The following is a 16,978-nucleotide window of genomic DNA, read 5'->3' on the forward strand; positions in this document are numbered from 1 at the left end:
TTCTGGTGATATCCAAATTTACTTTTCCCGGTCACTCTAATCTCTTATTAGATGATTAGACAGACTAATAGAGTTGGTTGAAATTAGTGTACATTTTTCCAGTGTAGATCTACACTATAGACTGTGTAGATACAAAACTTCTAACACATGCAAATAATTTTATTCCTAATGCATGTGAAGGATTTTTGAGCCTTTAAACTTTGTGGAGGAATAAAACTAGCTTTAGAGAATTAAAGGTTGGGATATTTTTAAACAAGTAAAAAAGAACAACAGCAGCAACAATAACCAAATAAAATAAACCCCTCTGTTCATAGTGAAACTTAGAAGGCAGTCGACTAAACAGCTTCTTCAGTTGGAGTGTCCATATAAAGGGGTTTCTGATCTCTCACACTGAGATCTCTTCTTATATCTCTCATGTGTTCATTCTGTGATTACAGATGCTGATGAATGTGCCGAAGGGACAGACGATTGCCACATTGATGCAATATGTCAAAATACACCTAAATCCTACAAATGCATCTGTAAACCAGGTTATAAAGGAGAAGGGAAACAATGTGAAGGTAAGGATAGCTCCTCTTTCTTCCCCCACCCCCCTGCCTCCTATTTGTTTGCTCTGTAAACAGTTGAATTCCTCAAACGATTAATGTAGATTTACAGCTGCTTAACCTCAAATCTTGGTGTTTATTGGCAAGCATCCCCTGCTGCTTCTGCTAATTGTTCTGCTTCAACAACATAGTGTCCTACAGTCCGCTTTAAAAAATAAAACCAGGGAGAATCGTCTTCTATTAAAGCCAATCCGGTTTTAAACAAAAATGTTCCAAGAAGCGCACGAGGGTGTTTGTTTAAAAAGGTCCTATTCAAATCACGTGATCATAACCCTAGTAGAGAGGGATCTGAGCCTGGAAAGCTCCAAACAGTTTTGGCTGGTACTAAGCAGTGACTCTGAACTGCAGAGTGTGGTTACGGGGGGAATAGATCTCTAGCCCTTTCTTTCTAATTCTCATATCACACAAATCAGTGATGGGAGAGACAGTTTATGAGCTAGTTGTTATTTCTCTTTAAAATTCCCCACGGTTAAAGACGGATAGTAACATAAGATGCTGTACTGAACCATTGGCCCGTGTACTCCAGTGTCCCATTGCTGGCAGTGACCGGTACCAGATGTTTCAGAGGAAGATGTAGAAAACTGTAGGCAGTCATGGGCTAACCTGTTTCTCCAACCTCCCCTAATCCCCCAATAGTTAGACATTGGCATAAACCTTGAAGAGTCCAGGTTTATACATCTTCCAAAGCTCTTTTTTACATATTTGCAATTATAGCTCTGCATGATCTTGTTATCAATGTAGGTGGCTTTTTATTTCATGCTCATAAGCTTTTTGGGCTCAATGATATCTTGGGATAATGAGTTCCAGAGCACATTGTGTATCATATGACAAAAATATTTTCTCTTATTGGTTTTGAATTTGCTACCTTTCATTTTCATTGAGTGTCCTCTTGTTCTTGTGTAAGTGACAAATTCTCTCTCTCCCTTTTGAATTACAATGATTACAGTTTGGGTAGGAAACCCAGTTGTCCAGCTCATCCTATATTTGATTTACTGATGTTATCAAGAGACTATAAACCTTCCTGAGTTTCTGGAACCTCACCAAGAGCCTGACCCAGCCCCCACTGAAGTCAGTGGAAATTCTGCCCTTGATTTCCATAGGACAAGGACTGTAACTGAACAAAAAACCAAAAGCTTTGAGGGGCTCTTAAAGTGATGTGTATATAAAGTGACTGCGTGTATCTCTGAGTCTGTGGAACACCTTCCCTACTTGATCTGTACAAAGCTATAGAATTAGCCATTTTTAAAGCCCATTTTTTATTTCAAGGGGCCTTTGGCATGCCATTGGGTTTATTGTATTTATACTGACTTTAATTGTGGCTTTACTTTCGTCTTTAAGTCAATCCATTCTAAGTGTCTAGGGTATTTTGATAGGCATTATATAAATTAATATTTCAAATGTTACATAGTCCATCTTGTCTTTTGTCCTTCACCAGAGAGATCATTATTTTGTTGGCAAGAATGAATATTATAGTCACTGCAGGATGCAGGGGTTTCTTTTGTTTTTTTCACTTGTAGATGTTTAGCAGTGTTATAAATTTCCTTCCAAATCTGTGTGTGTTTCTAGAGCAGTCTGCAACTTTTTCAAATTGTTTAGTGCAGTATACTATTATACTGTTAAATTATTAAAAAGATTAAAGACCTAAAAATGACTTTGCTGAAGTCCACAAAAATTTGAAACGACATATTATTTTCACTGGACTTCCAAAATGTTTGTTCAAGTGCCCTCATAAAGCATTTTTGTGGTTGTCATATTTTTCTGTCTTGGGTTTAAATTGACCAAAATAAATTCCTACTGTCCACCTCTCGGTGCTGTAGTGTCTCTGAACTGCTGTTTGTTGGAAGCCAGAGGTTTTTTTTCTTGCAAACAGATCGAGAGAATATTTATCCAGCTCCATTTTCCTCCCCCATTCTTATTTTCCAGACAATGAACTCTACACTTAGAGGAAATCCTAATTAAGGCTATTGCTACAAAAGATGTGATGTCCTTAGCACTGATCCTTGTTGCTGTACTGGCTTTCTACATCAAACATTTCTCTAAGCATTAACTACTCATATTTTAGATGTTGATCTGTGTTTAATGGTTGACCTGGCTGATATCCATACTTATTAAATACATATATTTTTCTTTGCCTGACTTACCTTGGCTCATTTAAAAAAGATAGCTCTGTCAGTAGTAAAGTACAGACTTCGCCGCAGAATTGTGTACAAAATGGAATTTGTATGGCTAATTTTAAATTCTAGTATTTGATGGTATTTAGCATCTGTCAAACTTGATAAGTAAAGTAGGCAAGGCAAACTTGGACATGTTCTGCATGGATGTTAAGTTGTTGGTTAATTCAGGTAAATTAATGTAAACTCGCTAAAATGTAACACAGTACATAATCCCTGGTATATGATCTATAACCTTAGTTTCTACTAATGTTATGTGGATTGTTATGGTAAGAACATTGCAGCAGTTTTATATCCGTCTTAAGTTCTTGTCTGATAGAAAATTTTGTTTGGGGTAGGGAGACAATTTGACGTATTTCAAATGTTTCCCTCCTCAAACTTACCAATTCTTAAAATATTTGGAGGTTTATTTTATAATACTCATATAACTCCTCTCAAATCACTTTACAATCATTCATTAATAAAGTTCCACAGGACCCTGATAAGGTGGGTGAACATCATTTATGCTTTTTTTATAGATAAGTATACTTAGGTAGAGGGAGGTTAAGATAAGGTCACACAGCAACTCAGTGGCAGAGCTAAGATCTACCTCCCCGTCTGTTACTTGGCAAGAATAAATTAATTTTGCATCTTCAGGTCAAACTTACAAAAACCATAGAGAAAAACAGAGCAACAGTATTGATTGTTATGTAATACATTACTACAAGACAAATACTTCCAGTAGCCAAACTCCTGAAAGCTATTTTGTAAGATACATGCTGTTATGTCTGTGATAACAAAGATAATTCTCCCAATGAAATATGACAAATAATAATATCTACAGTGTCAAAGCCAGAACTGGAACAATTAATTATTCTGTCTCTTTATATCAAAGTTCTTCCAAATGGTTTTCGATCTACTGAAATTTCTCTGAAAACAAGAGGTCATTTTGAAAGATAACATTGTCTCACTAAGTGTCTGTTACAAATGCCAGTGAGAACTATCATATATGTTGCTTAACTTCCTTACAAAAAAAAAAAAAACACCACCACAGGGCAACCCTCTGATAGTGAAGTTGCTTTTGCCACTGAACCAAATTTTACAAAATAAGCTGGGGTTCCCCATAACTGGAACTGCAGCTCACGCACTGTAATGAACTGAAACAGATCAAGATTTATAAATCATAAACAGAGTTCACTAAAATTGTTGAATATACTGTAAATGGGTTCCACTGTACATGGTAACATTTTTTTCCTAGGGCCTGCCTGAGATATTTTTTTGAGTCAATGGAAATGACATTTTTGGGGACAGGGGAGGTAGTGAAAACATACTTGATTTATGTATTTATACAATTGGTCTGACACCCACATTGCCTACACAAAAAATACAAACTCACAAATCTGGCCATGGCATTTATTTACTTCTTAAAATCTAGTTAGTCATTTTAAAATAAAAAGGTAGGATCTTAACGTTAATACTTGTCTCTTCTGCTGTAGGAAAAGTGGAGCCCAGTTTCTTGTGCTGGAATCTGTTGCTACTCTATAAACAAAAGGGTTGGAAGAAATTTACAGGTGCAGAAACACTCTCTTGAGAACCTGAAGTGACCTTTTAGCAATTAGACTGAAACAGTAACTTTTCCTGCTGATCCTTAATTTCTCTGGGTAGGGATCTCTTGTCTGTACAGAGCTCCTCTAAACTTTGATTTTCCATGAACATCGGTTGGACTGGGCTTCTCTGACTGTCCAAGTTTTCCCAATAAAGGGGAAAGGTCCCCCAATCCCTCTGTTTCTCACCGTCTTTTGTTCTCCCTAGTTCGACATTTCTGCTCCCACCCGTGCTCCTGCTGCTCTACTAGATATGAAGACAGAAGACACAAAAAGCAGTTCCTATGCCCTGGTCCAGCCTGCAATTTTGCATCCCTTTTGAACAAACTATCCAGTTTAAGGTGTTTAAAATATACTTCTAGGGTCCAAATATTGAATTTTATGTTAATACTCACAAGTACCAGAACTATGGCCTTATTCTTCCGTGGTCCAAAGCCACTCCCTTTCTTTATAGAAATGTGACTTTCAACATTTTAAAATGGCATTAAACATATATCCTGTGTGTGTGTGTGTGTGTGAGATAAATATAAAGGGAAGGGTAACAACCTTTATGTATGCAGTAAAATAAAATCCCTCTTGACCAGAGGTACAGAATCCCCTTACCTGTAAAGGCTTAATCAGTTCAATTAACCTAGTTGGCACCTGACCAGAAGGACCAATGGGAAAGATGCTTTCAAATCTGGGGCAGGCGGGGAAAGGCTTTGTTTTGTGCTCTATGTGTGGTCTCTCCAAGACAGAAAGAGACCAAGCAAGTAATCCAGCTCCTACTGAAATGATACATCTAATATTACAGAAATAGTAAGTAATAGCAGGGAATGCGTTAGATTATCTTTTGTTTTAGCCTGTGACTTTTCCCTGTGCTAAGAGGGAGGTTTATCCCTGTTTTCTGTAACTTTGAAGTTTTGCCTAGGGGGAAATCCTCTGTGTTTTAAGTCTTATTACCCTGTAAAATTACCTTCCATCCTGATTTTACAGAGGTGGTGCTTCTACTTTTTTTTCCCTGATAATAAAGTTCTGTTTTTTAAGAATCTGATTTGGGTTTTAGTGTCCTAAAAACCCAAGGGTCTGGTCTGGGCGCACCTTGTTTACCTATCTGGTTGGTAGATTATTCTCAAGCCTTCCCAGGAAAGGGGGTGAAGGGGCTTGGGGGAATATTTTTGGGAAACAGGAGCTCCAAGTGGTCCTTTTCCTGGAACTTTGTCTAACTCACTTGGTGGTAGCAGCAGTACTCATCCAAGGACAAGGAAGAATTTGTGCCTTGGGGAAGTTTTTAACCTAAGATGGTAGAAATAAGCTTAGGTGGTCTTTCATGTGGGTCCCCACATCTTGACCATAGAGTTCAGAGTGGGGAGGGAACCCTGACATGGTGGCGACGCGGTGGGATCATTTTGAACAAGAAGCACAGACCTTAAGATTTTAAAAAGAAAATATTTTTTCCTTTTGACTGCTTGAAGTCAGGGAGGATTTTTTTTTGTTTGTTTGTTTCTTCTCTGCCTCAGGGCAGAGTAGTTAAGCTACAGCAAGGGAATTCATAAGCTACATTTTTTTTTTCTTTCTAGCTCTCAGGTTAGGCTAGGCTAAGTGGAGGGAGGCTAGGATGATGGAAAGTGATGTCCAAAAGAAACTAGATTTAGCCAAATTGGAAGCTGAAGAAAGAAGAAATATGAAAGATAACTGGAATTAACAGATTGAGATTGATGCACAAGTGGCCAGCGAAAAAGTTGCTAGGGAGGAGAAGGAAAAAGAGAGCCAGCATGTTCAGGAGGAGAGGGAAAGAGGAAGCATGAACTGGAGGTGATAAAGTTAAAAGGACAAAACTCTTCAGCAGCCACCTCCCCAAAAATCCACAAATGGGAATGACTATGTCCACAGTATGATGAATCCAGTGATATTGCTGAATATTTCATCACCCTTGAGAGACTGTGCACCTTCCATGCAATTTCTGAAGATCACAAGATGACCACATAGATAGAAAAATTGACTGAAAGAGCTTTGGACATATTCAAAAAGACGCCTATTGAGGATGCTTCTGTCTATGGTAAATTCAAGGATTTGATTTTGAAGCAATTTCAAATTACACCTGAAACTTACAGAGTGAAATGTAGAGCCCTCAAGAGAGGGGCTGGACTAAGTAATGTGGCCTATGTAAACCAGATGAAGGATCTGTTAGATAAATGGGTCAAAGGAAGGGGTGTAACTAGCTTTGAAGGAATGTGTGATTTGGGTGTCCAGGAGCAGTTCCTGACTATGACCAATGATGATGTAAAACCGTGTTTATGGGATAAGAAAATGGACTCATCAGAAAGTCTTGCTTCTTATGCTGATCAATACGAGTAGTCCCAGACTGTCAGAAAGGTGGGACAAATTGGAACAAAATGAGTGGAGGTAGCAGAGAGGAACAATCCTGGTCACAGTTTGGGTGGATACCAGAAGGGACACCCCGAGACCACACTCTACCACCAGGGGCAGCCCAAGGCCCCAACTACACCCCAAGGAAAATCCCAGACACCTTATCGTCCCACCACACCATTCTCCAGCAACCCACCTCACCCCAGTGACCAGTTAGCCGGGCGATGTTTTAAATGTAATGAGCTGGGGTATGTAAAGGCCAACTGCCCAAGAACCCCAACAGATTGCAGTTCATGGCACCGGGGTCACACCAAAGGTCCTCAGGCCCAGATGCCGCCCAGATATCCTCAGAGCAAAGCGAAACTGTGAGTGTGGGCGGGAAGAAGGTTATCGTACAGAGGGACACTGGAGTACAAGTGTCAGCTATCCACCAATCCCTAGTGGACCCCAAATTCATCAACCCAGAGGCCCAAGTGATGATTCAACCCTTCAAATCAAACTCTTTTGATTTGCCTACAGCCAAGTTGCCTGTCCACTGGTCAGGAATGTGGACTTTTGCAGTCTATGACGATTATCCCATTCCCATGCTGCTGGGGGAAGACTTGGCCAGCCAAGTGGGTGGGAATGGTCACCCACAGCCAGGCTAAGCAAGCCTTCACATGTAGCTCTGTTCCTGAGCCTTCTACAAGGATCCAGTCTGTGTTACCAGAGACCCAGACTGAGGTGGTGGAATTGGACCCCATGCCAACGTCTGCGACAGCAGTAGTGGATCCAGTTGCAGAGACCCAGCCAGATCCAGTCCCAGAACCAGAAGTGGTGGAGCAACCAGCACCAGAACCATTGCCAGCCCTGAATCCAGAGCTTGCAACCCCGTCGGCAACTCCAACACCAGAGGGCACCCCCAAGCTTGCACTGACAGCAGCAGCTAAACCTGCACAAGAGGCACAACCGGAGCCTGAAACACAACATAGTGCACCAGTGGAGAGCAGTTCACAGTCAACAGAAAAACCCCCATCACCTGCATCACTTCCAGAGGGACCAAGCCCAAGTCCACAATCCAGTGAGGAACTGATGTCTCCAGCATCAAGGGAACAGTTCCAGGCCGAGCAAGAAGCAGATGAAAGCCTCCAGGGAGCTTGGATGGCAGCACGGAACAACTCACCACCTCTCAGCTCTCCTAATCGATCCGGTTTGTTGTAGAAAGAGGACTTTTATACAAGGAAACTCTTTTGGGTGGGCACCAGGAAGACTGGCATCCTCAAAGACAGTTGGTAGTTCCAACTAAGTTCTGGGTAAAGCTCTTGAGCTTAGCCCACGATCATCCTAGTGGCCTGCTGGGGTGAACAGGACCAAAGACCGTTTGGGGAAGTCCTTCCACTAGGAAGGAATAGGCAAGGACATTTCTACCTATGTCTGGTATTGTGAGGTATGCCAAAGAGTGGGAAAACCCCAAGACCAGGTCAAAGCCCCTCTCCAGCCACTCCCCATCATGGAGGTTCCATTTCAGCAAGTAGCTGTGGATATTCTGGGTCCTTTTCCAAAAAAGACACCTAGAGGAAAGTGGTATATACTGACTTTCATGGATTTTGCCACCTGATGGCTGGAAGCAGTAGCTCTAAGCAACACTAGGACTAAAAGTGTGTGCCAGGCACTAGTAGACATTTTTGCCAGGGTAGGTTGGCTCTCCGACATCCTTACAGATTCGGGAACTAATTTCCTGGCAGGAACCATGAAAAACCTTTGGGAAGCTCATGGGGTGAACCACTTGGTTGCCACCCCTTACCACCATCAAACAAATTCCTGGTGGAGAAGTTTAATGAGACTTTGGGGGCCGTGATACGTAAATTCGTAAATGAGCACTCCAATGATTGGGACCTAATGTTGCAGCAGTTGCTCTTTGCCTACAGAGCTGTACCACATCCCAGTTTAGGATTTTCACCATTTGAACTTGTGTGTGGCCATGAGGTTAAGGAGCCATTACAGTTGGTGAAGCAGCAATGGGAGAGGTTTGTGTTCTCCAGGAACTAACATTCTGGACTTTGTAAACAACCTACAAAACACCCTCCAAGACTCTTTAGCCCTTGCTAGAGAAAACCTAACAGATGCTCAGGAAGAGCAAAAGGTCTGGTATGATAAACATGCCAGAGAGCATCCCTTCAAAGTAGGGGACCAGGTAATGGTCTTTAAGGCTCCCCAGGCCCATAAGATGGAAGCATCATGGGAAGAGCCATTTACGTCCAAGAGCGCCTGGGAGCAGTTAACTATCTCATAGCATCCTCCACCTTAACCCTAAAGCCTAAAGTGTATCATGTTAATTCTCTAAAGCCCTTTTATTCTAGAGAATTAAAGGTTTGTCAGTTTACAGCCCAGGGAGGAGATGATGATGAGTGGCCTGAGGGTGTCTATTATGAAGGAAACAGTGACGGTGGAGTGGAAGAGGTGAACCTCTCAATGACCCTCCCATGTATGCAGCAACAGCAGATCAAGGAGCTGTGCGCTAGCTTCACACCGATGTTCTCAGCCACCCCAGGATGGACCAAACGGCATACCACTCCATTGACACAGGTAATGCTCGCCCAATTAGAGCCCAACCTTACCGGCTGTCTCCTCAAGCCAAAACTGCTATAGAACAGGAGACATGCTACCGATAGGTGTAATACACCCCTCTAATAGTGCATGGGCATCTCCAGTGGTTATAGTTCCCAAACTATATGCTTTTGCGTGGACTACCATAAGCTAAATGCTTTAACTCTCCCAGACAACTATCCAATGCCACACACAGATGAGCTATTGGAGAAACTGGGACGTGCCCAGTTCATCTCTACCTTAGACTTAACCAAGGGGTACTGGCAAGTACCGCTGGATGAATCTGCCAATGCCATCACCCATGTAGGGCTGTATGAATTTAATGTGCTCCCTTTCAGGCTGTGAAATGAACCTGACACTTTCCGAAAACTTGTAGATAGTCTCCTAGCAAGATTGGGAGAATCTAGAGTCACCTACCTTGATGATGTGGCCATCTTTTCTGATTCATGGGCAGAACACCTGGAGCATCTGCAAAAAGTCTTCGAGTGCATAAGGGAGGCAGGACTAACTGTTAAGCCTAAGAAGTGTCAAATAGGCCTAAACAGAGTGACTTATCTTGGACACCAGGTGGGTCAAAGAACTATCGATCTCTTACAGGCCAAAGTAAATGCTAATCAAAAGTGGCCTGTTCCAAAGTCAAAGAAACAGGTCCAATCCTTCTTAGGCTTGGCCGGATATTACAGGTGATTTGTACCACACTACAGCCAAATCACCGCTCCACTGACAGACCTAACCAAAAAGAAACAGCCAAATACAGTTCAGTGTACTGAAGAGTGTCAGAAGATCTTTAATCAGCTTAAAGCGACACTCATGTCTGACCCTGTGCTAAGGGCCCCAGACTTTGACAAACCTTTCCTAGTAACCACAGATGCATCTGAGCATGGAGTGGAAGCAGTTTTAATGCAGGAAGGACCGGATCAAGAATTCCATCCTTTCATGTTTCTCAGCAAAAAACTGTCTGAGAGGGAAAGCCTCTGGTCAATCACTGAAAAGGAATGTTACTCCATTGTGTACGCTCTGGAAGAGCTACACCCATACGTTTGGGGGCGGCATTTCCACCTGCAAACCAACCATGCTGTGCTACAGTGGCTTCATACTGCCAAGGGAAATAACAAAAAAAACTCTGAATAGTCAGTCAGTCAGCTGTTGTACCTGATTGGTTGTTGGAAGACCTGAGTGTGATTTATTATACACTACAATGTACTTGTAGTCCTCCTTTCTAATGTATAAATGTCAGTGCAGATGAGCTAGCAGAGGATAGTGGTGGTAATATTCTGCAAGAGGGGGCTTTTTCTGAATTTTTCCCCATTAAATAACTGACACATTGCTAATATATTCTAGTTCTTCATTTGTGGCTAATAGAATAGCTCTTGTGCTGAATGAAATTTTATTTATCATGTCACAGTAGAAACCTTGAGGCCCCAACCAACATTGGTGCTCCATTGTACTATGCATTGTACAAACAGGTGCATGAGACAGTTCCTGCCTCAAAGAGCACACACATTCACTCCCAAGATGGACCTTAATCTCACGCAAAAAGTTCTGGTAGCACAACATGGATGTTTTGTTTGTTTTTTGGGGGGAGGAGGAGGTTTGAATTCTTCCTCAATCTTAAATCAGACTCATTCTTGGATCAAGAGTCTCACAGCTGGAGTCGGCTGCCATTTGTGTCCAATAAGTGCTTGCTTTCTGCCTTTCCACTCAGTTACTCATCTCAGTGAGGATTTAGGGTTCTGTAGGGTTTCTTACTCTGTTACTTTGAGCACCTCTTGGCTGAAAGAAGGGTCTCAGGGGGAGAGGATCATCTCCCATGGCTGTCTGGATGTATCAGGAATAAGGATCTGGTATATTTTCTCCTCAAGATGGGATTGTCTACTGGTCATCCATGGCCATTGTACTAACCCTAAGTATAGGCTATCCATATATAGAGAGAGAACCTGCATCGATGTTAAGTTTTCCCAGACTTACGATGAAATTGAAATCTTTTAATCTGATACCCATCAGTAGCGTGAGGCATTTAATTTTGTCATGGTCATTGCCTTTCAATATAGGCAGACAAGTGTGGAGCACAGTACAGCTAGAGCCTGAACTGTTCAATAAGAATCCGCTTCAAAGCGAGGAATTCTGATTTCCTGGAATGCACGTGGCAGTTCAATTCCTACTGTGACGGGGCAAGGCCAGGTGGCTATAGAAAAGTAGTGGGAGATATAGATATTACTTCCAGGCTAAACAAATCCCTGGTACCAGGATAAGTGAAATGGAAGCTGTTCCAGGTCAATTAAGACACCTGGGGCCAATTAAGAACTTTCCACAAGGCAGGGAGAAGGCTAGGTTGATTGGGACACCTGAAGCCAACCAGGGGCTGGCTGAAACTAGTTAAAAGCCTCCCAGTTAGTCAGGTGGGTGTGCATGTCAGGAGTTGTGGGAAGAAGTTGCGCTGTTGGAGAGGGTGAGTAGTACACACCATATCAGGCACAAGGAAGGAGGCCCTGAGGTAAGGGTGAAGTGGAGCTTGAGGAAGTGAGGGCTGCTGTGGAGGAAGTAGCCTAGGGAATTGTACATGTCATGTTTCTAAAGTGTCAGCTACCATAGCTGATACTATTAGGGTCCCTGGGCTGGAGTCTGGAGTAGAGGGTGGGCCCAGGCTCCCCCCCCCACCTTTGCCCCCTGATTAATCACTGAGACTGTGCAAGGAAGGATAACTTCTCCTCACCTCCCACACTGGTTTTTGATGAAAATGGCTCAGTAGATTGTGACCCTTGTCTTTAGAGAGAGAGAAGGGTTACGTGGAGGGTCACAGTGAACCTCTGAAGGTAGCAAAATCCGCCAGGAAACGCGGGACCCATGGAGGCAAGGACAGAGCTTTGTCACGCTACCTGGATCAATGTTTGTGACCCAGAGGCTATTATGTGCAATTTATCCTCATACTGCTGATACAATAACATCCCTAGCCCTTTAACCAACACAATGATTAAAATTAATGTTTGGCTGAATTCTGACTGAGTCACAAATGGGGTAGAAAAACTGTTCATCTGCATTTCCAACGCCTCCTGGTGGCTTTCTGGGCAGGAAGCAAGTAGAAAGTTTCTTGTTCCTCTGTTCATTAGGTCCTTTTAAAAATGGTCCCAGTAAGGATTTAGCAACTGGAGAAGTATCTAATGAACCCTTAATAGTATCTCAGGAAATCTGTTAGCTTTTTGTATGTCATGGAATATTTCTGATCTCTTGTGTTCAGAGTTTGAATGGTGGTGGCCATATCTCAAGTGTCAGCTCCATACCCTTCTCTTGAAATTAACCTTCCCAGCTACCAGATTTCTCTTTTTTGAGGTGGTCATGCTGACCATTTTTAATTTTACCCCCTAGTCTTGCAATCTCTCAAGCATTTTTTAAAAATATTTTCCATGTACTGCTTAAAACCCTTGCTCTACATCAGGATGCCATCTAAAAATAGGTCTGTATATCATCCATACAGTACTAGACAGCTGCTGCTGCACTGGTCAATCCAATGGCAATCCAGAAATCCACTCAGAGTTCTCATTTCCCAACTCCTGTTTTGATACCTCATTCTGTATAGTGTGTTTCACTGCCACAGAAGGAAGGATCATTGCAATGACTTCTGGGACCCTCTTGAATAGAGTGATGATGCCGTCTTTTCCCAGGAAAACCTTTCCCAAGGTTGTTCCATCAATCCAGTCTCAGCAGATCCTTGGTACTGGACCATCTTTACCAATGACATCACCTGATGTGGTAACGCTGCTGCTGTTCTCTAGATTCTGAAATATTAGGCAATCCTTCTTGCCTGTTTATGCTTTGTGTTTTCTGCCTGCCTTGGGATTACTCTGGCTGGCTGCTTCAATCTGCTGAAAACGCTCTGCCCCAGAGAATCCCCTTTGGTTGTTGATCCATCTCATTACAATAGATAAGGCTCATATGCTCAAGCAAGGTTCATCCTCTGGGACCTTCCAAATATTGCCTCATTTCAGCCTCAGTATTATCACTGCATAGCCTTGTCGTTATTGCCTGTAAACATTTGCTGTAGGTAATACTTGGCTTGGTCAGATGCAGACATAATATGCTGAGACAGCAGCTCCTTCCAGCAAATTAAACAATCCAAAAGGGTTTCTCTGGGTTGCTGAACAGCTCTGGTCAAACGTTATTAAAAATTGTCTCCATCCTTTTTCTACGTACTGTGTCTTGAAAATCTGCTGCAGATAAGACCGAGGATGTATTTTCCCTGTAAATATGCAGTTTCAGTCCTAAATTTATAGCCTTTATTATGGCTTTCTTAGTCTCTATACCCTTTCATAATCTGGTCTCAGTTTGGTGTTTGAAGCTATAATAACTGATCTGATCCTTTCTGATCTGGTTGTACATTAATCTTGAGCGCCTTAGGGAACACTAGGGTACTGAAGTTGCTGTACTTGTAGTTTTACAGTTACAGGTCTTCTGATATGGTACTGTATACCACTTCTTTTAGAGTTGTCAAATAAGTCATTAATAGCGTGTGTCTAATTTTGGCATCACCCTAGAATTGTGGCTCTCTTGCCAGACTGGATCCCCTATATCAGACATAATTGTTGTCTATTTTGGTCAAATAGATTTGCAGCGGGCCAGTTATGCACAGAAGAAGGGATATTCCATCATTTCCCAACTTCATGGTGCTTTTTCCTCCAAGTATTAAATTCTCCCATCATTATTCACATTGAGCATTGCCTTATTCTGTGAGCAGCTCCATTGATTTTAAATGAGAGCTACTTCCAAAGTACTACTCAATATTAGTAAGTGTGTGAGAATGTAGCCCTGAGTGATCAGCTGCCCATCTGATTTGAGTACAATAATTCTGGTTTCTTCCTCCTTCTAGTCCCTGTTGATTTGAGAACTGCATGTAATCTCTTGTTTTAAGCTTAAAAAAAAAAGGTGTCTCTCAGTATCTAACAGTAAGGTTTCCTGTTGCTCTGCAATTTTTTTCTACCTTGCACCGACTTCTACAAGTGTCTACTTCCCAGATTTTCTATGGGATGAATCTCATGGGACTTTCATGAGATTACTGGAGGTTGGAAGGAACATAGAAGCATCAGATGAAGTGAGCTGTAGCTCACGAAAGCCTATGCTCAAATAAATTTGTTAGTCTCTAAGGTGCCACAAGTCCTCCTTTTCTTTAAGCACAGAAATAGTCTTTTGCGAATCTTAATAGAACTTCACTGCAGTTCAACTGAAACAGCTACTTATGGTAACTTTTCTCCTGCTGCTCCTTTAATTCTTTGAGCAGGGCTTTCCTTCTTGTGCAGGGTTCATTTGAACCTTCAATTTACTCTTCTGGAGTGAGCTATTCTGACTGTTCACAGTATATGCAGTAGAAGGGGTGTGCCTCCCTTCTATTTATTTTCAGGTTCTCTTTCCAGCCCGCAACCCATTCTTCCTACATGTCGGAGCACCACTGTGGTCTACCAGATGGGAGCTACCATGAACAGCTTCCCCATTGCCCTAGTTTGGAATTCTCCCCTTTTTACTTTGAACAAAGTATTTTCTCCTAACATTTTTTTCAAAACTATTCTTCTTGAATACGAATTTTGTCATACTCTACTATACTCTAAACAAATACCAGGATTGGGAATGTGCCTCATTTATCAACAACCCTACAGCTATTTGTCAACATGGAAAAATATTTTTCCAAGGACACTTCTCTAAATAGCTGTTAAGCTCCCCATCTGCCAGATAGTTGTATGTATACACTAGAAATTTATTCACATATAAATACAGATAACTGGTCACTGCCTCCAATTACTGAGCCAGCTAGGATGATGTAAAATAAGTATTCAGAAGAAAGCTATCCCTTTCCCCAAATGTACAAAGATGCAGTGTGAGATGTTTGCAGGGAGAATAAGTAAAATTCATTAACCTAAATGTTGTTGTGTGTCTTGTCTTTTTGTTGTTGTTCCACTTCTTATACATCTAATACATTGTGTCTATCTTAGCAACATTTTTCTGTATTGCTCCTTTCTGTTTAGTTTTCTTTCCCTCCTCTTCTCCATCTCTTTCCACAAAGCAACATATCCTTTCCTTGCATTCCTTCCCTTTCATATTGGCTCTAGTATTCGTCTGCCTAACTGTCCCCTAGCCCACACCTTGCTCTCTCTCATGTTACATAATCTTATTTCCCGTTCTTTTTCTCCCTCTTTACGTTTTCATCTGTCTTCCTTGTATTCTGTTCTGTCTTCTCTGGATCCCCGCCTAAATCCTTCTTGTATCTTCTCTTCCATTTGAGATCTTTTCTTACTCTCAACTGGTGAGGACAGAAGCCGGTACTATGGTATCCTTTCCTCTTTCCTACCCGAAAAAAAGGAGATTCTCTTTTATCTGGCCCCATGTTTCCTCCGTGCATGGGAGGCTGCTACTGCCGCTCTTCAGGGTGAGTGGGAGGCAAGGTTCCTTCGTTCCCTGCTCCCCAGATGGCCTTCTCTTTTCCCACCTGCTGTTAGGGGATTGATGGTATTGAGTGGGTGTGTGCGCATGCTTCCAGGGTCTGATCCTTTGATGGCTGCCTGCAGTTGGGTGGTTGTATTTTCATGGTCATAGTCCACATTTTCAGGTCAGTGTAAGCTGTCATCTTGAGATTAGGAGGGAGCTTGTGGGGGTCCTAGCATTACAGACAGCAGTTAGAGATGCATATAATTCCCAGATGCAGATCTTTCAGAGAATCTCCCCAGATTGGGGACCTCTAGCTGTGGGCTTTGGTGAACCTGAAGACTGGCTTCAGTGGCTATGTTTGTGAATAAGCTGTGAGTGGAAATATCTACACTTTCAGCCGTAGATGTTAATTTTGAAGACTTTATCAATATAAAAGGACTGGAAACTCTGTTAAATCGAAGATGGAAATTAATTTTCACATGTAAAAGGTCTTAAAAAATCAGAGAACCTTAGAGAACGTGCACAGGTGACTTTCTTTTTGAATGCTTTGTTTTGCATCCTTTATAATGTTCTTCTAGCTTGCGTGTGTGTAATTTCCTAGCTTTTTAAAAAAGAAACTGGAAAAAATATAGAAATTTCATCATGTGGCATCATATTGATACCCACATGGATCAACAACAGGGTTGAAACATTTTTATCCCCCACACCTTGAGCTAACAGAGTAACTGAAAGAAATAAATAGATTGTCATCATCTGAAGACCAGCATTAGAGATGGATGAGAGATGCATTTTGCCAGGGGCTTTCACAGATATTTGCTCACAGAAAAGGAATGGTGAAAGTTAGGAATCTTCAGGTCCATTCCAGGCTCTGGGGGGCAGAGTGCTCTAATGGTGTCAGACCCTTTGTGCTTCTGCCCTATCTCCTCCACTGTGACTCTGTCCCACTCCTGTCTCTTCCCCAACCCTGGGTCCTCATCCCAATCCCAACCTTCTTTCCATCACCCCAGATCCAAGTCACAGTGTCCCTCCTCACGCTAGTCCTAATCTGACTGTACTCCTTCTCCCATTCTACTCCTTTCTTTCCCTCCAGGCTGGCTCTCATCCCCTCTGCATTTAAATTGGGCAGCTTCCATAGTGTGGCCTGAGCATCAGCAAGAGGGTCACTGAGAGCACAGGAGAGCCAGTTTCCCTGCTCTCAGTTTTGCTGGCAGTCCCACCCCAGCCTGGAGCAGGAACTACAGGGAAAATCTTGCTTTGTTCCATAGCCCTCAGCTAG

General features: G+C 42.2%; 1 protein-coding gene across 8 annotated transcripts in view; it reads left to right on the forward strand.

The window, feature by feature from the left end:
* SCUBE1 (signal peptide, CUB domain and EGF like domain containing 1) overlaps positions 1 to 16,978 on the forward strand; it is a 304,521-nt gene that overhangs the window by 2,653 nt on the left and 284,890 nt on the right. For all 8 annotated transcript variants that reach the window (XM_038386054.2, XM_043515687.1, XM_043515695.1 and 5 more), the window contains exon 2: positions 438 to 560. In XM_038386054.2, coding sequence (XP_038241982.1) covers positions 438 to 560 — 123 coding nt within the window. The remainder of the gene's footprint in view (positions 1 to 437; positions 561 to 16,978) is intronic.

This window comes from Dermochelys coriacea, chromosome 1, assembly GCF_009764565.3.
Source record: "Dermochelys coriacea isolate rDerCor1 chromosome 1, rDerCor1.pri.v4, whole genome shotgun sequence".
NCBI classification, from domain to species: Eukaryota; Metazoa; Chordata; order Testudines; family Dermochelyidae; genus Dermochelys; species Dermochelys coriacea.